Source organism: Passer domesticus, chromosome 2, assembly GCF_036417665.1.
Source record: "Passer domesticus isolate bPasDom1 chromosome 2, bPasDom1.hap1, whole genome shotgun sequence".
Taxonomy (NCBI): Eukaryota; Metazoa; Chordata; class Aves; order Passeriformes; family Passeridae; genus Passer; species Passer domesticus.
The window spans coordinates 38,891,624-38,917,148 of NC_087475.1; the positions used below are offsets into that span (position 1 = coordinate 38,891,624).

Below are 25,525 nucleotides of genomic sequence, written 5' to 3' on the forward strand. Positions count from 1 at the left end.
CTCCTACATTCCCCAGATGAGCACTGCCCATCGCAGGGAAGCTCCCTTTCTTCCTACTGCACAAATTATATAACTTTATGCTTTGAACCATCTGTCATTTAGAAAAATTTTCAAGTGAAATGGGCATTTAATTGCCTCACAGAGAATGTCACTGATCAGTTGTTGGTGTTAGTCTATTTTTAGCAATGCCATGTTGGTTCTGGTAGTGTCTGATATATATGTCTTTTCACACCAGCCTGTAGAGGTGAGCTGCAGGTCCTGCAGGTATTTCCATTACAATATACTGGATTTATCCAGAGGAAACAGTGAGAATAAAGAGCTGCATTTATCTTTCACCTTGGCATGTGCATACATACTCCATGCTAGACTCTGCATAAAAATTTTCAGAGGGCAATCAGGAATGGATTGAAGGAAACTGACTGAAAAGGTTCCTTCCACAGTTTCCACAGGAAGTCACAGACTAGGTGTAAGATATTTGAAAAGCCTTTTTACTACTTCCATTCTTTTTCTGGTGGTTCACTTTTCAGCTGACAAAGTGATTTATTAACTGTCTTTAAAAAGTTCCATTTCATTGAACAAATGATAAATATCAAAACCTGAAGTCTGACCTTACATCAATATCAAACATTTGCAGACTTAGTTTACTTTTCAAAGAATAAGCAAAATGAGAATGAACAAATACTCAATATAAGAACAAATTAGAAAATAATTATTGTTAGCCACAGTGACTGGAAGACTCAACTCACTGTGTTGATTCCACTAGAGGCTGATGATAACCACATTTGAAAATTGTGAATTTCCACTCCTCCCCCAGATAAAGTGCATCCATGAAGAAGGAAATATAGTTTTCATTAACAAAATAAAGCAAAACCACTAACCTGTGTCCTACTGCTTTGCCTTCTCCTACCCACCATCCATCTTGGGAATGCTGTGTGACAATTGCTGTTGTCACTTCTGTTAAATTCATGGAGAAGTGTGAGTTGGTGTTCCTGCAAGTAGCTACAACAGGGAAAATGGTGTCATTCCCAAATACACACACACATTTAGTACAAAGGCAAACACTGGGAAGCAGTTAAAATTCATTCATTCATAGAAAAAGTGATTTCCCACTGTTCATGAATGTCAGTAGTTTCATTTAAGCCATTTGTAGCTCCTTCATTGTATTTTGTTTAAGCTCCAGCCTTCCTAAAATGATTTTCTTTTCATTTCAACTACTGTTTAATTAGAGAAATACATGTAAATATGAAAATATTCACAATTTTGATTCACAAAATATGGCTATTTTATTTTACATCTTGCTGATGCTTGTTGAACTGGCTATCAGAGCAGTTAGGGATGGAAAGGATCAAATTACCAGTACCCAGCTGCAGTGACATCTGGCAGTTGGCTACACCTCCCTGTGTTAGTCAATTCAAACCAACGGTCCTGCAAGAGAAATGGAAAATCCACATGATCAAATGAGACTTCTTGCAACAACACCATTACCTCATTTTATTGGCATCAATTTTTGTTCACTCCTTGGAAGGTGGTGGAGGGCTGAAGAGGCCCAAAACCCCCCAGAACAGATTCAGAAGTTCTGTGGCCTGTAGCTTCTTAAATTGCATTTCAGCACCAGTAGCAGAGGAACAAATGGTGCATGAGTTTCATCTGTGGGACTGTACATATCATTTTCCCTAAGCAAATTCTAGACACTACCAGCAGATGATTTACCAGCATAAGCCAGAATACCTTTAGGCTCTTAGAAACACAGATACTCTGAACATTTCCTGGTGTCCATATGGCACAGCAGCATGTAACAGAAACAAACTCAGTTTTCAGAAAGAATCTGGAAAACCGTTCAAGGAAAAAGATTTTTTAGTAGAAGCAGAGGGTCAGGAATGGAGATCCTATAGTGAAAGAGGCAAGAAGCTGGAGGCAGGGCAGATTCCTCTATGAAATACACACTTCCTCAGTGGAAAGATGACAAGAGAAAAGGCAGGTTTGAACCAAAACTAAGTAGTAAGGGTTTTCAGGATTTAAATCTAAGCTCAACTTCTAAAAGAACCATGGCACTGAAGTATACATTTTAGTAATTTAAAAATTAAAATTTGATTCTACTTCTTGAGTTTTTCAGAAAGATGAGCTAGAGGAAAATGTTTGCAGCTGAAGGAATACTGAAGATACTTCTTTTTAGTTACTCTTGTACAGGTCCCTACTGCGTCAGAACTGGCTGAGACAGAAAAGCCCCTGCACAAAAGCAAGGAGAAAACAAGGAAGAAGAGAATGGCATTCTTCAGTAAGACAAAAATAGAACATAGACAGAAAAAAAAATGAGTTTCTGACCTATCTTTTCTTTTGTAAGATGCCAGATTGGTAAACAGTAAGTGTAGCTTGTCTCCCTGGCACTAGCTGAAGGCCAAAGATAGCACATCGACCTTCTCCAGGGTCTGCTGGGACTGGAGTAACCTTCAGGGTCAGGCTTGTCAGCTTTGCTGATATCACAGGAGATTGTCTCCATGGCTAAAACACAGGCTGCTGTCATATATCTTTTTGTTGCTTATCCAAGTGACCATGAAGAAAAAAATCAATTTAGTTCTCTGAAATAGAACTGCACAAAATTCATGTCGTTGGAAAAATGTGTGGCTAAAGGGTGTTAGGATTTGTCATAAGAATAAATATATTTAATTATGCAGTCTAGTTCTCCACCAATTTTTATATTCCTACATAAAAATAAGAAACTTAATTTATGTGAATGGCTACAGTATCAGGACAACAGAGCCTGAGACAGGTGCTTCTGGGGAGGGAAGAACAGAAAGAATCAAGACAATTCATGATATACAGACTGGAAAATTTCAAAGGCAAACCCTCTACTTTAAAGGAGCATACTCAATAAGCTCAGAACACTGAAGTCACAGGGAACAGAACCCTTTTCCTGAGCAATTCCATGTGTCATCCAGGTCCAGCTTAGTCACAACCAAGTCACAGCAGCGTTTCAACTCTCAGCATCCTTAGCTGGACACCTTCTCCACAATATTAATCACCTGGGTTACTTTATTCCTTAGGCTTTGCCAGATAAGTGGTGACTGTCCTGTGCCTGGAAATTTTTGAAGCCAGGCTGGACAAGGCTTTGAGCACCAGGTCTACTGGAAGAGGTCTCTGCCCTTGGCAGTGAAGTTGGACTCAAAGATCTTTATAAGTTGTTTCCAACCCAAACCATTCTGTCAGATTTTGCAATTCTATAACTTCTGCTTTAACCTCCTCAAATAAAGTCAGAATACAATTGTAATACTTCAGCGTCAAATTTGAATAGTAGGGGCAACTCTATCATTTTGGTTTCTCTCGCTTTTATTTGGTTTCAGAGATCAGATCTTTTCGAGATGATAAGTTATCATTCTGAGAGTTTCTGGTAGGGACTCATCCTTTAGAACTGAAAAAAATCATCAGAAATGCAAAATCCTATGGAGCTACATTCTCCATTGATAACTTGGTAGAAAAAAAAGAAGTATTCTTCTAAAAGAACAACATCCTTTTAAGATTATATGATTGCAGGAAAGATTTTTAAGTGTACAAAAATCACACTACTTAGGACCTGTTTTCTGTAGAGATACGGTGGAAATCATGTGTCTAACTAGCCTTTGTATCTTATGAAATTTTCCTCTTCAAAGAATATTCAGTTATTCAATTTTCCAGCATAAATGAACAATTTTCATGATCTACTTAGGCAAACATATTGTAGTGAAACTTGAAATGGTTGTAAATTATATATATGGCTATTTTATTTTTTAAATCTAGAAGTAGTCCTTTCATGTAGTTGCCGCTGATAATTAGAGGAGAATGTTCTTTACATATCATATAGGTGTTCATGAATTGATGATAAATATGTTCTGAAATATCTATCATAAATGCCTGCCTTTGAGTTTTAATTTTTCTTCTTTTCTGGGGAAGCAGCGTCCAATTATTTTCTGTGGTTTTCTTGATGGTAAAATAGATTCATTTTATCACATTGCACAAATAATCTTGCTTTGTTAACTACATACATTTACAAATATTTTACTCTATTCTGACATAACTGCTTATAAAATTATCATTTTATAAATTTTCTTGAGAAACATCTCTAGCAACATAAACCTGTTTTTCTTCAAACCATTTTGAAGTGATATGTTTTGGATACACTGGAACTTTTTTGAGCCTTGCATCTAAATTTTAATTCACCTACTTCATCAGGGAGTTAAACACGTTTCCCTGTAAGTAGTGCACTTTACAGGTCTCAAATGTGGTTTCAAAACTACCTCTGCCAAAATCTTTGCTATCAAACATGGCATGTTTTCTTCCTTTTGGTTCTGAGCCTCACTCTAAAAAGAAGAGTGAGGCAGTCAATATTTCTTCTGTTTGATTTTTTCGTTGACCTGTCCTTGAAACTTAAAATGCTGTAATTTCTGTTTGGAGAACTTGTAATAGGTTCACAATGACATGTAGCAGTTAAGTAGTTAATTCCGTTTTGGTTGGGTTTTTTTAATATAATATAAAAACACCCTAACTTTCCACTGTCACAACAACTATGAATAGAATTTCTTCCCCCTGCCTGCAAATATTTTCTAGAAATCAGTTTCCAGAACTCAGAAACAATTTTTTTTTTTTTGCTTACTCAGTGGCCATCTTCATCACCTTCCTTTCAGCTTTCAGTGTCACACTGCCCTTAGAGATATCAGCATCACCCTTGATCAAGGTGATGCTCCTCCTTGACTGAGGAAAAAAGAGGGAGCATCAAAGTGCAGGGGAGAGATTCAATATTGCCTTTGCACAAAGGAGCAACACAGTAAGAGTTCTACAATAGCTGTACTTCTGTGCTGCAGTAATGTGCTGTGCTACTGTAAGATGCTGGACTACCATAGCAGCTCTGCTATCCTCACTTCCAGAGGAAGAGTCATAAAATGAAATTGCTAAAAATAACTCTTCAGATGAGAAGCTGTTCCTATTCAGCTTTTAAAAAGGAGGCTGAGATAAGATCTTGCGTAGCTACTCACACATGTAGGGGAAAAAAAGATCTTACAAGTGTGTAGTTCTGGCTTTTAGGAAAGAAAGTAAAACTGGAAGACTATTCCATATTATATAACATGAGACAACCAGATCCAAATGAGCAGAAGTCAGGGAAATTTACCTTGACATATGATGCAGTTTTCTAACAGGGAAGATGATAAATTAACACTGATTTTGGAGGGTGGTACAGTCACTATAATTGGAAGGTGACGTTAGTTGCTGTCCTAAAGATAGGATTTGATCCAGCTTCTGAGGGCATGGAGATAGCACAGGCAGGTACCAAAGAAAGCCTAAGAGGTTGTGGTCCTTCTTACCTTGGATCTTGTGGCTTTAAATACCACTCTGCCATCCACTTTCAGCCACATATTCCTAGGGCAATGAAGGTATGTACAGCAGTCTTGCCTTTGCAGTGTCACAGAAGTGGCAGGTCTGCAATAAATCACTGTAATCTCGTCCCAAGGTTCCTCATTTCAATAAGACCAACAACTGACTAAATTTTGGTTTTTTTCCATTTTTCTCCCTTATTCTAAGACATCAGACTTTGACTGGAGCAGGACAACAGAGGAACTGGTATTCTGAAATGCACCTGTCAAAAGAAGGATGATTGACATTTACTTAAAGTCAAACTGAACATCAGATTTGGGACTATAAAGAAATGTTTCTGGGAAGAAAAATATATTCATACTGGAAAGACTCATGGCACTTTTTGCAATTTAAGTAAAAGAGGTCCTTTCAGATGTAGTAGATTCCCTTCACTGTAGTCTGATGCCTCAATCTTGTCTCTTCCCACTCTGTGGTACCAAAGGGTTTAGTTGCTTGAGGATTGAAATATTTAAGTCTAATTAAAGTCATTGTGTTCAGAACGGAATGTGTGGGTGACATTTACAAGCCTTTAATACATGAGAAGTCAGTTTAAGTAATTTAACAGTCATCTCTGGCCTCTGAAGATGACATACTCCATGAAATGGTGGAATCACTACTTCTCTTAATTGATCTCCCTCATAAATACAGCATCAAATCCAGCCATCTGGTGCCATTTGTTACCCTAAATGCTTTTGCTTACTGAGAGCCTTTTGGGCCCTTCTTAATCCCATCTCCTTTCAGTTTCTGCTACAGTGTGTGCACCCTGCTAGCGTGGATGGGCAGCCTGCCTCTGCCCTGCTTCCTCTCTGCTTCCTCATGGGGGAATCTGTGGGTCTCTCAGCCAGGAGCAGGGAACTGGTGCACTAACCCATGTCTGACTTCTCCAACATCTGGAGATAGCATACAAGATCCCAGAATCATCCCAAAACTGGTGTTTCCACCAGAAGCCAAAGGGTTTAGACTCTTAGCTGTGACCAGGCAAAAGGTGTCACAACTTATGGGACTTACTAAGTCTGTCTGTGATACTAAATTGGGAGGAGCTGCTGACTCCTTTGAAGGCAGAGGGGCTCTGCCTTCAAAGATAGACTTTGAAATAGTGGACGGTTGGGCAACCGCCAGCCACCTGGAATGGTACAACCCTGGAGGTACAGACTGGGGAATGAAAGGCTGGAAAAGCAGTGCTGTGGGAAGGGACGTGGGGGTACTGGTCTATGGCAAGTTGAACATGAGCCAGCAGTGCCCTGGCAGCCAGAAGAGCCAAGCCTGTCCTGGGGAACATTAGGCTCAGCATCACCAGCCAGGCAAGGGAGGGGATTGTCCTGCTCTGCTCTGCACTGGGGTGACCTAACCTTGAATATTGTGTGCAGTTTTGGGTGCCACAATGGAAGAAAGATATTAAAAGGTTAGAGTGTGTCCAGACGAAGGCAACAAATTTGGTGAAGGGCCTTGAAGGAAAACCTTGCGAGGAGTGGCTGAGGTCACTTGGTTTGTTCAGCCTTGAGGGGAGACCTCACTGCAGTCTGCAACTTCCTTGAGAGGGGAAGAAGAGGGGCAGACAGGGATGTCTTCACTATAGTGACAGGACCAAAAGGACTGACAGGAAGCTTTGCCAGGGGAGCTTCAGGCTTGATGTTAGAAGAATATTTTTCACCCAGAGTGGCTGGGCACACTGGAACAGGCTCCCCAAGGCTGAATTCCTTACAGAATTCAAGAAGCATTTGGACAACGCTCACAGGCACATGGTGTGGATCATAGGACTGTCCTGTGCAGGACCAGGAGTTGGACTCAATGATCCTTGTGGATGCCTTTTAATTCAGCATATTCTATGATTCTACAAAAAAGAGTAAGGGCTCAGTAGCTAAGAGGCTCTAAGTGCCTGTCCTCATGGTTCCAAGAAAAGATGCTTCCAGCAGCTATAAATACATTCATAAAGAAAAGATAAATGGAGAATATACAAGCAATCACAGGAACAATCCTTCTTACACAAGGAAGAGGCATCCAGCACCTTTAGTATGTCTGTATCAGAAAACTAAGCAATTGGTAATGAGATCTGCTTTACCACTTCTCCCCAGAACTAGTATAGCTGTCCAACACATCAGATTCACCTCTACCAGGACCTGTTTTATCTGGATGATCCACACCCTTACCTTGGGGCATTGCTTTCCATCCCTTTTCCCAGAAGACCAAAATCCCACTCCTTGTTTTCAGTCATGCCTTCAAAATTTGATCCAAGATAAATCCTCTTGCAATAGACTTTTCAAGCAGGCTAAAAAAAAAACCCAAAACATCTTGAGATTAAAAAAAAGCCCCTCATACACAATCCCATTAGTCACAGCATCCCAGAACTCTACTCCCTTCCCAAGACTCCTTTGAGCTAGAGCGGGTAGAACACTGAATAAAATACTGCCATGTCACAGACACTTATAATTCTTTGAGCATTAGCTTTAAAAAGCCAGGGAGTCTGGTAGATAGTGATAGTGTTTTATATTTACTTTGTGCCGTACAAATAGGCCAAAGAAAGTAGAGGGAGTGGACAGTCAGCTTGGTTCCTTAGTTCCTTGGAAGTCAACGAATAATTTCACTGTATCCTGAAAGCATACATACACACATATACAAACACATGTACCATCTGATGTGACACAGAGTGGTTTTACCAAAAACTCTGGGAGTTTTAAAGTACTTATTATAATAAGTTCTGTGGAAGGAGAGTCTGTGCAAGCAAAACATGGATCTAACTGAGGCACCTAACTTACCCCACAGTGACTGCTGTTCTTCCCTTTGTAGTGATGTGCTACCTGCAAGTTTATTGAGTGGCTTTCTTCAAGCCTCTCCAACTATCAGGAATAAAGGCACATATCTATCATAACATCTGAGATGTTCCTAAAACAACATTTTCCATGGCAACTCAGTGGTGAACAAGATCAACTAGAGAACCAGAGCTGTTTTTGCAAAGGAGAAAAATACAACTATCATTTTAAGATTGTAGGTTATGAGGGTCATTGCTCCCTTCCTTCCCCTGCTGCCAAAAATAAAATCCAGTTTGTCATAAAAGTCTCCTGTGTGTGAGTTTGCATGAATGGGCTCTACAGGGTCACATGGACATGGATGGAGAAAGAATTACTGAAAATAGCCATTTGAAGGCAGGCGATAGAACTGAAAGGGAGCATGTGAGGGTCTCCCAAGAGTTGAGGAAATCCCAATCCTCCTCCAAGCCCATGAGAATGAATAAACTCAAAACACCACAAGTCAGTGGAATTTGAGAGTGGTTGCCCATGGGCACCATCCTCAGCAGTGGGTGAGGTGTCTCAAAGGACAAGGCGGCTCCCTGCAAAGGCTGTGATCAAGCACACAGCTGCCCCATGGGGCTGGGAGCCTCAGAGGGCACCAAGCCAGGCTGACCCCAGAGCCCTCAGAGCAAGAGTCCATGGATAATTGTAGTAGTCTGCCTCTATTAAGAGTAATGGCTTCAGTTATACTGAATATCAGATACTAGCAGGGGTCTGCATCTCCCCTGATTTGGCAGCAGGGGAAAGGGAATGTTCAAAATTTCCAGCCTATTTTATACTAAAAACCACCCTATTTTCCCCCACAAAATTACTCTTTTTTTTCCCTCAGCCTTTCATTTTTAAGGCTGTCTTGACTATCATTTTGAGTTTTCAGCCATTTAAAATTATTCTTTTTTTTATTTACTTCACTGAAAAAAAACTGTAGATGCTGGGAAGAAAAGGCATCTTGTCAAAGCATTAAATGTTCTTGTTTTGTTTTTCAGAGATAAATAAAAAAATACCCCTTCAATTTAAACAGAGAGCATATCTGAAAAGAACCAACACTTGTCAGTTAACTCTGTTAGGAAATAACTGAGAGGCCTCCTTGAGCTTGCTATGATAGGAACAAATTGATACAGCTGTGCAACTGCCCACATGTTCTGGGTAGAAGAGGGCAGCAGATGGATTGTGAAAGCTGCTTCTTTCTGCAAGATTCACAGGCACTTTCTGCCTGGAAATAAGCTCAGGTTGGTCTATTAGGAAATGAATAAATAGTGAGATCACTTCAGAGGCTTTTTGTAAAATTGAGTCTTCAGCAATCCTAAATATAAATCCACATTCCTTGGTACCAATCTTGTCCTGCTCTATCTATGGTTAGAGTTTGTCTGTATATGGGAATTTAGCTACAAGATAAAATAGTCCTTTATATAAATATCTTATGAGTCAGTCCCAGCTGTAACTCCGAAGTGGTGAAGTCGTTAAGTAAATGCTGTTAAGAGAAATGTAAAATGAGCTATGATTTCTTCACAAGAAAATGCTTTTATGGCATTTAATGAAAGAAAAAAGATTTCGAAAAAGCAGCATTGAACCCCATGTCATGCTGTACAAATGACTATTTGAAAAGTAACAGGGTTAAAATAAGATAAGAATCAACATGTCTGGCATAGCTCCCCTGATAGGTTTACATCAGTCACACTGGGGTATCCTACGATGCTTCAGTAGATCAAATATTAAAATATTTTCATTATAAGAGAAATGGATCTTCTATGAAAAATGATGAGAAATTATGTACCCTGTGCATAATGTGTTTCTGTCTGTAGATAAATCTTTTTATTATTAGCTCATCAAACCTAGTCTGTTATTCTATTATTAAAACTGGTTAAATTATTAATATAATTTCTAATCAGTTGAATTAATACTTATAATGGTGGCTTGTGGTAACTTTGATTTTTACTTCTCACTATGAATATTAAAAAAAACTATAATTAAAAGACACACCATATTTCTAAGTTTCTTTTTTCATCTGTGGTATTTCCTGGAAATATAAGTTATGCATTTTTTATTTTTTGTCACAAAACAGTTAATTCCTTTGTAGCTGCATCAAAACTGGACTGCCTGGGGAGCAAGCCAATTTCATCAGCAATTAAAAAGGTCATTCTTTTAGGTTTTAAAATATACCGAGTAACATTTTTTACAGGCCATATGTTAAAATAGAACCATGTTCTGATAAGTGATCATCATGTACGCTGGCTTCATGGGATTCTAATTTTTGCTGTTCTTTAATGGTTTTATTCCACATGTGTTGCTTTATAACCAAAGTGTGCTTGCCAGCTATGCCATGTTTCTTAGGTAGATAGAGACAACTTGGGAAACAGCCTCCATCAGCAACAATTTTTGTTTCAGTTTCATTGCCTTTTTTTAGATGTTCCTGGATGCCACTGAATTGTCTTCTAAACTGCCAGTAGCTTAAAACTGGTAAAAGCCTTGTTCCTTTGTGTCACAGCTGGCCTGCATGGCTAACACCACCAGAGAGCTTACAAACAATGTAAGGCCCATTACAGGATGAGGATGGTGGCCTCACAAACAGGGACATGGACAAGGCAGAGGTGTGTAACACGTTTGCCTCTGTCTTCAACACAGATGACGGACCAAGGGTGTCTCCAGCCCTGAGCTGGAGGACCATGACTGCGGGAATGATCACCTCCCAGGTGACTCTGAACTTGTGAGGGATCTGCTGTTCCAGAGACATCCCTACAAATTAATGGGGCCTGACAGGATACATCCAAGAATCCTCAAAGAGCAGCTGATGGCACCACAAAATCTTGATGATTTTTGAGCTGTCTTGGGAATCTGGAGATGTCCCAGCTGACTGGAAGTTGATGAACATTGTTCTGATTTTCAACAAGGGCAAGAACAACTCTGGAAATTACATGCCTGTCAGCCTCACTTTAGTGCCTAGTAAAGTTATGGAGAAGATTGTTCTGGGAGATCTCATTGCAGTTTACAACTTCCTCAAGAGGGGAAGAGGAGGGAAAGGTACTGATCTCTTCTCTGTGATGACCAGTGACAGCAGCCTGAGAAAATGGCCTGAACTTACGTCAGGGAAAGTTTAGGTTGGATATTAGAAAAAGTTCTTTATCCAGAGGGTGGTTGGGCACTGGAACATTCTCCCCGGGGAAGCGGTTACAGCACCAACCTGATGGAGTGCAAGAAGCCTTTGGACAATAACCTTGGGCACATTTTGTGACTCTTGGGGATGGTGCTGTGCAGAGCCAGGAGCTGAACTTGATGACCCTGGTGGGTGCCTTCCAACTCAGTTCTTTGTTATTCTGTGATTCTATGAACTGTCTTGGTTTTGGTGGTTAAAGCACAAGAGTAACTAAATTAGCATTGAGAACAGATCTGTGGCCAATGGCACTCCTGGTGTTGCTATGCTGGAAGCAGATTAAGTTCACACTTTCAAGTCAGGAGGCACTGTACAAAGAAAAGGTGTGTCCATTTTCCAGGATACAAAATGAGGAACAGATGAATTATAAAACAATGTTCCCTTCCTTAGAAATGAAAACTGAACAGAAAGTTAGGCAGAAAAGAGAAATGGCTGCAAACCCCAAGACTCCAGACCGGATGGGAAGACAACAGAAACAACAAAGAAGAGGTGTGAGAACAAGAAAAGCCCATGAAATCTGGCTTCCCTCCCAGGAGGATAAATGGGAAGCTGAGTGTTGTGGGAGGGTCAGCACTGTGACTTACTCAGACTGACCCGCTCAGTGGCTTAATTGCACCTGTGCACACAAATGATGTCAGCTGTCTCAGGAGAGAGGCGAGGGTGAGTGGTGCAGCCTGCTTGGGCTAGCTGGTCACCATCAGGCAGCAAGGAACAGAGAAACACTGTGAAGGGGTGGGAATTAGGAAATGTGGCAATCTGAATCATGGTTGGTACCACTGCAGGGCTATTTTCCAAAGCCTTTACTTTTTATGGCTATGACAGAAAACCCTTTACATGGAATGGGAAATAATACTAGGAAATTATGCCAAAATGGTATTTAGCTTTTTTGATGAGGTTAGATCTGGAGATAAGCACTGCTAGCACAAGTGGCACTGTCCAGCTTTCTGCAGAGAGCTGCCTATGTTCTTTGAAACACCATTTTCAGAAAATGCAGCCTGTGCTCCAGAACTGTTCAGTTGGAGAGAGATTATTTCCAATTTTTTTCTTTGCGTATGAAGTGAGTGTGAGTGGTCAGAGTCAAGCCCTAGTTTAATGAAAGATAAATGAGAATTCAATAGTCATGATTCCTCTAGGATGAAAACCTAGACATTCTAAATATGGCTGCTCAAATTTAAATCATCTGAGCTTTAAGTTGCAGAGCTTAGCAAGATCATAGTAGGAAAATATTATTTACTAAAATCAGTTAATCTGTAAATGTTTTCTGAGTGTTCAGAAAATGTGTAGGTCCATGTAGCAGCTGATGAGTAGTACTATTTCTCTCATCTGAATCCCTGCAGATGCTAGGGTAAGGAATGTTTATCTAAGAAGCTGCTCCCTGTCTCAGAAGTGCATGGTCAGACTTTGTGAGGCCCTGAGAAAGAAGCAGGAACAGACAGTATCACACTGTCTGTTCTGAGACATCACTTTGTGAGGAGGGGCTTTCCTTTTCTGCCTCCCTAAAGCACATAAGGGGAGCACACAGAAGAGCTGCCAAGCTGCCATGGATAATTAAATACTTGATCTGGTGTGCTAGGTTCTGAATTATATAGGTCTGGGAATAAGATGCTTAGTGCATTCTTGGGATAGCTCTGATTAAAAAATTAAACACCTCTAAAAATTAACTTAGATTTTGTAAAGAACAAGGTAATTGAAGTAGATCTTTGTATGGGATCCAACTAATTATCATGTTGAGCAAAGCCATGCCTGAGGTTGAGCTATTGAGTACAGGGATGTGAGGTGAGAGTCAAGATGGGAATGCCGTGTGTCCAAGTGCATTTTTGGCGTGCTTTTCCAATGCTTTCTATGTGCTTTTCCAATATTGCCTCATTCAGTCATTCAGCTTGCAGTTAAGGAAGAGGAGAAACAATGAACAGGAGGGTGCATAAAGGGGCCCTGAAATTTTGGTCCTACTTGCAGGCATCCTGAGACGAATCTTTGCAAGCTGCTTGCAGCTGTGTATGGGGAAGAAATGGTCTCACAGCAGCAGACAATGGAGAAGTAATAAAAAAATTAAATTAGATAAAATTAGTTTAAATAATGAGAAAGAATATAGAGGAAATGATCTCAGAGGCAGGTGCCCTTTTGAGAAAGTAGCTTTATTAGATTTTGATTTAATTTATTAAAGCTAGGCTGATGGTGTCCTTTTTTAATGCTGTGTGGAACGTTATCTTTTACTCCTGTTGATGGACAACAAAAAAGCAGTGCATTTAGAACTGAGTGTGGCTGGAGGGAGAAAGTTTTGTTCTGTTTTTCATCTTCTCTCCATATTTTAGCCCTATTTGTCAGTTGATGCCTGATAAATAGGCTTACCTCAAAAAAGCCATGAAGTCTTAAAATTTTATGATTCCTCGTGGCAGCTAACTTGGAAATAACACAATGACACTTAGATTTGCTGCCTAAATAGTGAAAAAAACAATAAATTATAATTTTAGTAGTTATTTTAGTTTAAGGTTTAGTTAAAGGTTAAAGGCTTTCAGGTCTAACATGTTTTCAGTTGTCTAATAGTTTTTAACTTCCTGTGACTTTCAAATGAAATCCAAAGAAATATTATGGGTTCTTTCTATGCTTAGATCAAGGATGACCTAAACATTTTTTTATTAAACCATATTTCTTCTTCTTGCTTCCTTACAAAGCATGTTTTGAGAAGGGCCCTCATTCCTAAACTAAACTCCTTCCATTTTCAAATGGCAATATGCCTATACCAGATCTGGGCACACTGCAGCAGGACTCTGCCTGGTTTTTTGTCCTTGGTCTCGTCTCTCATCAGTCCTAATTCAATTTAATTTCTTTCTAATAAAAGGTTTATGAATATATTTGTAAATGAAGCAAACTCAAATTTTCCCATATACGTAGCGCTTTCTACATTGTTCTATGACTCCATGAGAGTTTGTCAGTGGTGTAAAGAGAGATGAGTAAAAACCAGAGTAGGAAACTATTGAATCAACCTGTGCTGACTATTCACTTTCTTCTGTGTCATTCCAATGTATTCCACGGATAGTAAGATCCTAGATGTCTAGATATCTAGGCAAGTCTATGACTTCCTATGGTCTTTTTCTCAGAAGATGCTTCCCCAGCTACCACCTCTGCTGACTGGAAAGTCTGGAAAATGTTCTTTCTTGCCAGATTCAGGCAGTCCTGAGATGGGATTCAGAATGCACAAGGAATACATATATATATATTAAAAAAAAAAACAAACCAAAAAACCGGAACCCTAGGTTATTTATTAAAAAGCACAACTATTTTCTGCTTTGCCTGGTTTTCCACATCAGTATTTTCATCCTTGCCATCTGTCACTTAAATTGGATTCTTTCTAGAACTCCATTGAAACCTTTTATGTGTTGAAGGTGGGATTAATAAATATAATCAGTAATCTATTCACTCTTAAATGACTTATACTAGCCTTATCTTGCCACCATTCAATGTGAAAATGAGCCTTTGTGGAAGAACTAATAGCAGAATTTTTGCAGCTGCTGCAACATCCGAACATATTTTATTATTGGTTAAGCTGATTTCTGTGTTTCTTGACTTTGCTGGTCTAGATGTGACTTCAGATGCATAAATGGGGTTAAGCAAATGGCTTTAATTCTGTTTTTTAATGCTTTGTTGCTTTATATTTTAAATGAAAGTCAATGAACCGCTGCCACTGAGCAGTACATTTTTTTCCTTTAAAAGACAGTAGCAGAATGGCTCAGAGTCTCTACAGAGGATGATGAGACCATTATTCTTAGCCATCTTCTGCTCTTAACTTGTATCCCTAATAAGGAATAACAACTCCAGTGATTTGACAGTGATTCCAGATTATTAAGGATGCATATGGGAAATAAACTTGGGCTTTGTTTTCCAACAATGCTCACATTTTATCAAACCTGATTTTGAGGTACCTTTTCCTATGGTTCTGTGATACAAGGCACAGCGTAGTCATTTAGTGTAACATAAATGCAAGATCTAAGAGGTGCAGTAGATACATTGTCAGTCTCTCCTGTAATTTATTATTTACAATATGTTCTCATTCATTTGCAGTACAAAAGTACATCACTATGTGTTCTAATTTATTAAAGAGTAGACTCTTACCTCTAAGGCCCATGCTCCAAGTACAAAGTAAAGCTTTTAAGTGAATTTTTGGTGATTTCTGTGCAAACTTGTGCAGTACAAGCAGCTACTCAAAAAAAAAAAAAAAAAGTTAATGGAGGTGAAAAGCTGGTGACTTGCCCAGATCAGACCTGAAACTAATAATATGGTTGGGAAAAAATACGAAAAATACGTTAATAACTCAAAGGATTTTTTTTTTTTTTGGGGGGGGGAAGATATTTAGAAAGATGTTCTAGATTAACAGCTTTCTCAGCACAAACATATACTAAATACTGACATGAAGAGAAAGACACGAAGAAAGAAGTTATGTGTGTTTTATTTGGCACATTCCATTCTAAGGTAAGATTTGGTTTATTTTGCCTTCATCATTTTTATTGAAGGTTTTATTTTTTTTTAAATTTTGGAATAGCAAAATTAAATCCATTCTAGACCGTTTTCTTTTTCCATAAAATATGTATTGCCAGAAAAAAAAAAGGACTTGAGACATAATTTTCGTCAATAGATATACTTTGCTACTTTGTTCTTGCAGAAAAGAAAATGTTAGAGTGAATTCCTTCCAGATTAAAACCTTTCATACACTAGAGAGGCAAGTGAGAATGACTGACTGTAAATCAGGATAGCAAATGCCTCTGGAAAAACCTTGCTTTCCATTACTCTGTGGTCACCAATTTACACCACTTCTGTAGCCACTTATACCTAAGCATAAATAAAGAATAAATGTATCATAATGATGAATACAAGATCTGGTCTTACCCAATCATTTACAACTCTCTTTGCATGTGATAGCACAGGGAGAAAAGCAAGAGGGGACTTGAATTCTGTGTGGTGCAAATCTCTAACTTCAACAGTAACAGTATTGAGAAAAGATCTGGAAATGACAAGTGTCAAAGAGGGACCATCACTGAAATCAATCAGCAGACTGTAATGCCAGAATCTGTAGGAGAAAAAAAACCAAAACAATAAAAACAAACAACTAGAGAAAAGCAAAAATGCTAACTGGAAAATGTTGACCGGAAGAACAAGGAATAATAATCATAGGACCTGCTTTCTCTTCTCACTGAAGAAGCTGTGCTAACATTTTTAAGCTGGATACTCACATTAACATTGCCACACAGCAATCTACATAAATGTCCCGATTTTCAGATTTGATGTACTGCTGCAGCTTTTCTTGGCTCCAGGAAGTATGAATTCTCAGCACCTCAGAAGATCAAGCTGTTTATGTGGGAGGTGATCATAGTAGAAAGTGAAACTGATGTGGTTTAACTTGCACGTGCAGAAACCAGCATGTCCCCATGGAGGGTATTTTTCAGGAGTCGATGTCTGTCTGCCTATTATTTCATTCATTTGATTGCCAGTATGATAATTTTTGAAATTAGCCCAGCTTGTTTTCCTTCTCTGTTCACTGGCATATCATCTACATGTAACAAAGGATTGGATTCAACTTGCAGATTGAGGCTTTTTAAACATTATCTCTATTATGGAAAGCTAGTCAGTAGGGTCAGGGAAATCAATAGTGGTTTTCAGTTGATGCAGTGCAAAGCAGACCTGGTGTCTATTTTGAGGGGAGCAGAAAAACACTAAACTACAGTCTACTCTAAATTCTTGACAATCCATTCACTGTTCTGAGGAAATCTCATTGACTACCTTGGGAACAGAGAGCGCTATCTCATATATAGATGTATATAGATTATGTGCAAATACATGCAGACCTCTTACATTTAGGTATTTTAAACTGGGAGCTGAAATCCACTCACTATCATTACCATCAGGCATAAAAGTTTTTTTTTCAGTCTTGAATAATCTCTTTATGCAACTATTGTAGAATAAATGCATTCCTAGATGTTAAAAACCCCCAACTCTCATTACAACTGTCCCAATGATCATATGTTAACATGCTCTCAAAACTATAACGTATAGAAAAATTACACAGTAGAAAGCACAGCTTTGGAGCCAAAGAATGGATAGTTTTCCTGTTGTGGTCTTTACCAAGAAAAGAGTTTTCTTTATTTATGCAGGAAGAAAATGCAAAAGTGGATTGGCTGTGGGGAGAGATTTCCAAACCTCCGCTGTGTTTCAGTGGTACAGCAAAATTGCCTGTCAAAGTACTCAAGCTAAATCTGAATTAGTTCTGTCTTGGGTAAGCCTTGGATCCTTTTATGGTCAAGGAAAAAAAAAAAAAAAGGAAAAAAGAGAATGAGTGTCTTTATTCCTCTTGATCACTTCAGCTCTGGAAATGATTAGCGATAATAAAAATCTGGCATGTAGAGAGTTCTCACTGAAAAAAATCCAAATGACAGCTCTTGACACTGTCTCTGCTAACTAAGCTCTTGAATTCTTTTATCTGCTTTGTGGGATTTTTGGTCTTATTTACCTGGGCAATTCACAAATTTTCATGTCATGACATCAGACATATACATAACACAGAAGAAAGAAAAAGCTCCAGTCAATACCTGGCCCATGTGTGTTTTGCTATACTGGGCTGTTGTTAGAGGTTATGGCAATTACAGGTCATAGAAAATGGATTATCACTCTCTTTATTCTGAAGAGAGCCCCTTACTTCCAGCTCTATAACTTTGGCTACTGGTTAATTTTGCAGGTAGGCTGGATTCAGTTCTCTGCATAATCAGCAGAAGATACTCAGGTAGGATTTCCCCTCTTATCTCTCATGGCCATCTCTAATTTTTCAGTGAGATCATTTTCTATGTCAGGCAACTCTATAGGTGAGTTGACTTCTCTCTCCAGCTATTTCTTACGTATCTATTTGAAGGGTACTCTTTATCTTATGACAGTTTGATATCACTGGCTGAGTTTGATGAACTGCATAATCAAGTCAAGCCTGGAAAATAATTTGTTCTAAAGAAAGACACAGGTACTTGATTAAGATTATGAATGGTTTGGATTCTATTCCTTTAGGGGACTCTGATTTCCTCTCGTGGATGATGATTATTGTTTCAGAGAATATGTGTTGCTAAGAAAACACTGCAGATTAAAACACTTCAGGAAAAAGTCCTCTGTGTCCAGCAGGTAGATGTTTGCGAATTCCCCTAGTCTGCTTTGATGGCAAACAGATTTTTTCTGTTCTTTGGTGACCTATTCCCATAGAGTTCTGCATTGTCTTTACACTTCACCACACTTTGTTTAAATAGCCTGGCACCCCACCACACCACCTTTCATGCCCACCGCTTTAATTGGCACAGCTTCTCCCTTAGGGTGCCCTACTAAATGGTGCCAAGGCAAACAATCTGCAAATGTGTTCAAGCTTGTCACCACTGTACTTCTCTCTATCTCTACAGGAACCGTGTCTCTGCTTTCTGTACCAATAACACTCTCATTCAGATTGGCATATACTTTATACTTCCTAGTTGGATCATGAAGGTCAAGGTACCATGCTAGCCTTATGTTCTCATCAGTGTGTGCTGTGTACCTGTTCTAAGGATCTTTCAGAGAATTTGTTGCTTCTACTGCTCAGGTCAATGAAAAAAACACTGTAGTATCCTCTTCTTTCCCAAACAGTTTGATTTCTTCACATCTTTCAAATACAATAAATTGAGACACAAAAACTTAGCTGAAGTAGAATTATTTTCTTCCACTTAACCACTTAAAGCATTTTGCTGTCCTTCACTGACACCATTTTTAATTTGGCCACAGAGCTGTAACAGAAATACTTTGCCCTTTAGGAACTGTAAAAGTTTCACTAGTCAATCTTCATAGCAATTACACATATCTGAAATTAAATCAAGCAACTACAGATACCAGACCATTGTAGCACCTAAACAACTTAGACTAAGCTATTTTAAGTCTTTCCTCTGTCCTAAAACCTGAAATATTTGCTTAGTTCCACAGTTAACTGCTTCTTCAATGCCATTGTCCTTAAGTCTGTGTGACATTTCTTGCAGTATATTTATCTTAACTCTACCTGCTTCCTCAACGTTTTTATATTTCTCAAATTACTATCCTCTGCCCTCTACTACATGCTGCTGCACTTTATGGAATTCCTGTTATTGAAGGAAAAGAGGCTCAATCTGCCTTTGAAACCAGTGCCTCGACCAGGTTTGTTTAAAAATTAATTCCTTCTGCTCTATTATCCATAGCTGTATTTTATTTGAATGACCACAACGATCTCAGATTTCCTACGGTTTATGATCTCTGCAATGACAGATTTGTGTTTCCACAGAGCAAAACACTGAGGAATTAGCCTTGCAATCTAAACAGGGATGCTGCCCTGGCATAACCAGAGGCCTCTACAGCTGCTTGTATATAATGGAGTAGCCAGGGCTCTGCTCTCAAAGTTTTGGTCTGTCGAGGAGCCTCTGTGCTAAAGCCATTTGGAGCTGGTATCAAAACAACCCCAGCAGCACAGCCAAGACACGTCTGCAGGCTGAAAAGCTCAATCAGCAACTCCCTCACCACTTTCTAGCCCCTGTCCAGTGCCCTAAAGGCAGTCACTGCCATGTGAGTGCTGCAGGTTAGACAGAGGCAAGTACAGCTACCACAACCTGCTTGGGCAAGTTTGCTTCATGTTGGATGGGAGGAATTTTAATGGGCTTCCTGAAGACAAATCTTACATGTAAACCTACATGGCATCATACACTACCCCTTTTGCTGACTGCCAGGTCACCTGCATTTAGCCTCTCCCTTGGGGGAAGCAGGGCTGGTACACATCCAAGTGGGCTGATACGTGTTTATGGCCACTGGACCTTACATTTGGTAGGGAATATATTCATGCAGTTAAGGCATGCAGGAGCATTTCCATTCCTTTGAACATTGCTCAAGTGTTTTACAGACTAATGAATAGATTACATTTTGTGTAATGTGGGACAATATCTGAGCTGTCTCAATCTGGCTGCTACTTCCAATTTAAGTCTTTTATTCTCCCCTGAAAAAATAGATCTAGTCTAGGCACAGTTTTTATGTTTTACCAGACCCAGCATGCCAGAGTCCTGACCCTTGAATAAAACTCCTTTTTCACGTTGCTACATAAAAATCAACAAATTGCTCAGTAAAGCAAACTTGGCCCCTCCTTGTAAAACCTCTCACGGAGCTTCTAGTCCAAAACAGGGTAAGAAGCCAGGGCTTCTGATCTGGATTTTTGACCATTTCATGTATCACTAGATCTACATCATACTCATATCCCATCCACCACCCATTTAATGTCTCATAAAATCTTACTATTCTCTATGGAAACAGTAGTCCTTCCACAATTGGTCCTACTGAACATTGGGACCTTAGGCCTCTACTGAGGGAGCTCCAGGCTTTTTCTCCCATTCACTTAGCTCATTCTTTCCCACACAAGCTGTGATGAGCTGTAGGACAGAGTCAGGTAATTGAGGACAGCACTCATGCTCATGAAAATATCCACTTCCTTTAGTAAATGGAAATAATCCCAGGCCCTTCGTGCATGTTCAGCTTTACCCAGGCTACTCAACCAGGCATCACCTCTACAGGGCACCAGTGCATCACCAGTTTAGGGCACTGTTCACCTGAGCTGCCACAAGAACTTCCTGCAGCTCTTTCACCACAGTGGAAAAACAGGAAAATCCTGATATTTGGTAACTTCTTTTTGTATACATGGAACAATGGATTTGGCAAACATTTCCTTGTAAGAATATGGTCTATTCCCCATTTTCTCTCTTCCTGTCTCAGATAAGAAATGTCATCCTTATAGTCCTGCAGAAATTGGTACTGGGCTGGAACTGGTGAATCAGCATGTCCAAATTTGTTCAAACTCATGCTCTTCATTCACTCAGGGCAAGTGCACCTGTATGCTGAATCAAGGGAGACTGACAACCCCTCCTTATTCCCTTTTCCCCTAGGAACACGGTGACATTTCCAAAAAGGCTCAGTACCTTTATCTCTCTTGCTCTTGGTATTTGGGGACTTCTTTCTGATGTTTTCTCTGTGGAATAGTCAAAAAACTCTATTATAAAATATGACAGTTTCATTCTCCCTTTCTCCTCCAGACACTGCCCCTGGCATAGAAGAGGGAGAGATGAAGGTGTTCAGAACTAGCTGCCTCCAAGGGATATCAAGAATCTACAGGTACAAACATTTAGTTTGGGGTACAGCTTGTGGGCAAGAAGCCTAAACTGAACTCTGTGTGTGTCTGTGTATGAGCTGAGTATCTAAGCCCTCATGCAATCAAAAAGGATTTAGAAGCTCCATAAAATAGCTCACCCATAGGTAGCAATCACTCTCCTTTTGAGATTCTCTAGGATGCACTGTGGGGTCTCCACCTGCAGCTCCATAAGGGCCTTGGTCTCCCATAGATCAGAATCAGATCTTCCATGCCTGAATTTGCAAAATATACTAGGACATCTCAGATGGCTCTAGATGTTGAAGTTCTCTTGGTTTGTGTTTTTTTTTTTTGTGGGGGTTTTTTTCAGCTTTTTTTTCATATTAGGTCAACTCTTTTTTCAAAAGGCTAATCTTTCCATGACTTTGACTTTACATAAAGAGGAATCCTGAATAAATTCGTGCTTTTGCAGGCCTGCCATGCTTTGGGGACCTTTTCAAGGGCATTAAGTTATCAGACAGGCAAGGTGTGTATTTGTTGTCTCAATTAAGATAGGAAATTTCTGCTTGTGTATAATTCTCATAAACTTTAAATCATGTTACCACCATCAGAATCAGCCCCCTTGGGTTCCATAGCCACAGTTCCTGACAGCTGAACGATGATGAGATGCTACAGAGAAGTTTTACTCTCTTTTAGAAAGTAGGCAGTTACATGCTAGCCTGAGGGACATATATACCAATTACTTGGGTGGGAAGCTGGTAAATAACCTTTTGTTTTCTACAGATCACAGGCTGTGCCCAGCTACATATTGTTGGCTCCCGAGGTCAAGAGAAGACAGACGCAGACCTCAGATATTTTGGGAATACTCTAGATCAGTTTTATGTTTGTGGAGAGTTGTGACATATGAGCTACCATGAATAGCACAAGGGCTGTTGTGAACTCCCAGCCAGCTGGCTGCAAGGTGGCTGAGCCAGCTTGTCTTCCCGGCAGCCTGTGGAACATCCGCATGCCAGCAGGACAGTGCATCGGCTCAACAGGCAGCACAGCCAAGGTGACAGAACAAGAGACCAAGCCACTTCTTTGCACAAAGCAGTCTCACCTCTGCGACCTTTGCATCACTCTAATTTTTCTTACATTTAATCTATCAAGCTTTGCTTCTTTTTATTTCTAAAAACTTGGGTGCTCAGAGGTAGGAACTCTCCAAAGTTCTGCAAACTCCATGGGCTACTTCTCTACAATATAGCACCTCATTGCTATGTGTAATTCTTCATCTTTGTAAAATACAGTAATGATACTTAAATATAATGCACATGAGGATCTAGTAACCAAGCATCTCATCTATATGTATAAATCCAGAATCTTACTGAAATTAAAACTATCAAAAAAGTTTTCTTTCCTGGTGGGTTTTTCTGGTGCGCCGACCAAATGTTTACTAGAAGCATTTCTCAGTGTCGATAAGCAACAGATCCTGGCAAGGCAGAAAAAGCACACACACAAACTTCTGCATTTTTTGTATTTTAGTCTTACACTTCCTTGAGCAATGAAAACTTCCATGGGTTCACGAAAAAACGCCAATATCTGACCATGTCTGAAGGAATGTGAATATTATTAGAGATTCCATATATGAAAACAGTGTCCTGGAACTTTCAGTTTGTATTCTGGAAAAAAAAAGAATGGTCAAAGAGCAAACGTTTCTTTAAAGAAAAGATGATAGTGAAGATATAGATTACTTTGGCAATGAAGGAGAGAGGGAGATGGAGGAGAGGAAGAGGGAGAGGGTAAAGGAAAGGGAGAGGGAGCTGTTCACTGCCCTGTGTTCTCCCACCTGCTTTCTCCTTCCACCCACTTTTCAGCAGCTCCTTTTTTACTACCTCATAGTATTTTCCCTCATCTGCTCGTGATCTCTGTCCTATCTCCCAACATCTTCCAGTATCCAAACAGTCGACAGAGCTTCTAAAGGGGAGAGGAAGAACACGGGCATCACTTCCAGCTCTTCCAGTGCCCCTACTGCCACGCGTGGGTGCAACCGCTCTGGGCTCGGCCAGGGTGCAGCCCTGTGGAGGGCTGGTGACAGGGCAGCGCTCCCCGGGTGGGCCTGGGGAGAGCAGGGACTGGCGCTGCTCAGGAGCCGGTCCGAATGCCCATGGCCGTGTTGTCAACTCGGCTGTGCAGCAGGTGCTTTGTGTTAGCACTGCCTCTCTGGGGATTTGTGGTACTCAGGAACCCCAGTCCCGGCCCAGGACTCCCCGCTCATGGCATCATCACACCCTGAGACATACGGTGCTTTCCTCTTCTGGGGCAACCCCCAAATCTCACCAGAACGCTCTCTAGGTCTGATGCCAGCAGGTTGCCGCAAAAAACACCCATCTCGGGCTCATTTATTCAGTTCGCGACTGCGTTGGTCATTCCTGACCATTGAGACACGGCATGGCCGAGACGGGCAAGACCCACACTCGGGGGGAGGGACAGGTTTCGGGGGCCAGGGCACTCCGGGTGAGGGGCACAGGTCTGCGCGCTCGGCGGCCGGCCCCGGGGCAGCCCACCCGTGCTGCCCGCGGGCGGTGCCGGGCCGGGCCGGGCCGCACGTGGCTACGTGACGGCGATCGGGGCCGGCGGGGCTCGGCGGCTCCTCCTCCCCCGGCGCCCGCCGGCGACTGGGCGCCGAGGCTGCGGCGGGCGGCGCGGGGCGGGGGTGCTGCCTCCTGCGCGGCGGAGCGGGCGCAGCGGCAGCCGGGGCCGGAGGCGAGCGGCCCGCGCGGGCGAGGGCGGGCGGCGTCGCGGGGCGGCGGCGGGGGCTGCGGGGCATCGGCGGGGGCTGCGGGCGGGGTCCGCGCCCGCGGCCGGCAGCGCTCTCTGCGCCTCAGCCGGGCTTCGCCGGGTGCTGGCGGTGCGCTCTCCCGCCGCGGGGCTGCACAATGGCAGTCGTTCAGTAGGATGGATCCTGCCGTGGCTTTTGTTCTGCAGATCCACCCATCCTCCTAGCAGTCAAGTACCAGGCTATGGTTTTCTCTCTGGGGATCTTTCTTTCGCGTTTTGCCGGTGTCTCCGATGAGGTTTTGGCCTCGGCTGGGATTTCACTACCTTACTTTTCGTTTGGCTTCACGCTGAAAAAAGGGATTCCTTATATTTGCTCTCCACGCTTTTGGTTATAATCCACTGTTGGTCTAGGGGGAACAACCGTTCAGCCTGGCTGAAAAAAAAGCATCCGCTGAAAAGTCTCAAAGAAATATACCACGTGAGGAAAAAAAACTGGGAGAAGATCGGAATATAATCGCTTTTTCTATGATAAAACTGGTGCCCCTCTTCAGGAGAACTGATCTCAATTTATTATTATGCAACCGCAAGGATCTCTTCTTTCTCAGGGTGTATAAGCTGCTGGATTGCTTTTCGCCCAAATCAATGTGGTTTCTTTGGAACATTTTCAGCAAAGGATCGCATATGCTGCAGTGTCTTTGTGGCAAGAGTCTTAAGAAAAACAAGAACCCAACTGGTAAGCTATCCATTGCAATGCGTTGTTTTTCTTTAATGCTGCCCTGTCTGTTGCTCGCCGAGGTAGATCCGCAATCCTGCTGAGGGGAGAAGGGGGGATATATCGAGGCCAGCACGGACATGCATGTCCATACGTGTATGAATAAGCAAGGAGCGGCTTGTATTAGCTTCAGCCCCTGTCACCACCGAAAAGGGGTAAAAAAATAAAATCAAAGGCGACCCTCGCCCAGCCGGCATCTCCTAGTTCCTATGTGCTATTTCCAAGGAGGAAACTTTTACATCAGTACCTTTCTTGTGGGGAAGGCGGTGGAGCCCCCCACTCCCGACCGCGGGAGCCCCCCCAGTCAGTTTTGGGAAGAGGAGACTGGCTCTCCTGTGCTGGTGTTAGCCGGCCCTGCCTGCGGTGGGTGAGTGTGCCGGGGCGCGGGTCCTGCACAGCACTTTCTGAATAGCTTGCAGTATGTCACCCCACACGCACACACACCCACCCACCGCCTCGCTCGGCTTTCTGAAGTCAAGCTAGACACCCCCTGCCGCGGCCTGGGGGCTCCCCTGAGTTATCACTCACCCTCGGCACTCAAGGCC

General features: G+C 41.3%; 1 protein-coding gene and 1 long non-coding RNA gene across 4 annotated transcripts in view; one reads left to right on the forward strand and one right to left on the reverse strand.

Annotated features, from left to right (window-relative positions):
* Positions 1-22,973: 22,973 nt before the first annotated feature.
* LOC135295338 (uncharacterized) lies at positions 22,974-23,858 on the reverse strand. Its single transcript, XR_010357396.1, has 3 exons — positions 23,768-23,858; positions 23,323-23,404; positions 22,974-23,109 (listed from the first exon to the last, which is right to left on the reverse strand). It is a non-coding gene; the product is annotated as an uncharacterized LOC135295338 (long non-coding RNA).
* A 347-nt stretch (positions 23,859-24,205) lies between these two features.
* The window catches only part of FGF14 (fibroblast growth factor 14), a 382,286-nt gene continuing 380,966 nt past the window's right edge, over positions 24,206-25,525 (forward strand). The window contains exon 1 of one of the 3 annotated variants that reach the window (XM_064408334.1): positions 24,206-24,941. In XM_064408334.1, coding sequence (XP_064264404.1) covers positions 24,734-24,941 — 208 coding nt within the window. In that variant the 5' untranslated portion in view covers positions 24,206-24,733. The remainder of the gene's footprint in view (positions 24,942-25,525) is intronic. The other 2 variants (XM_064408332.1, XM_064408336.1) reach the window with 2 other exon arrangements.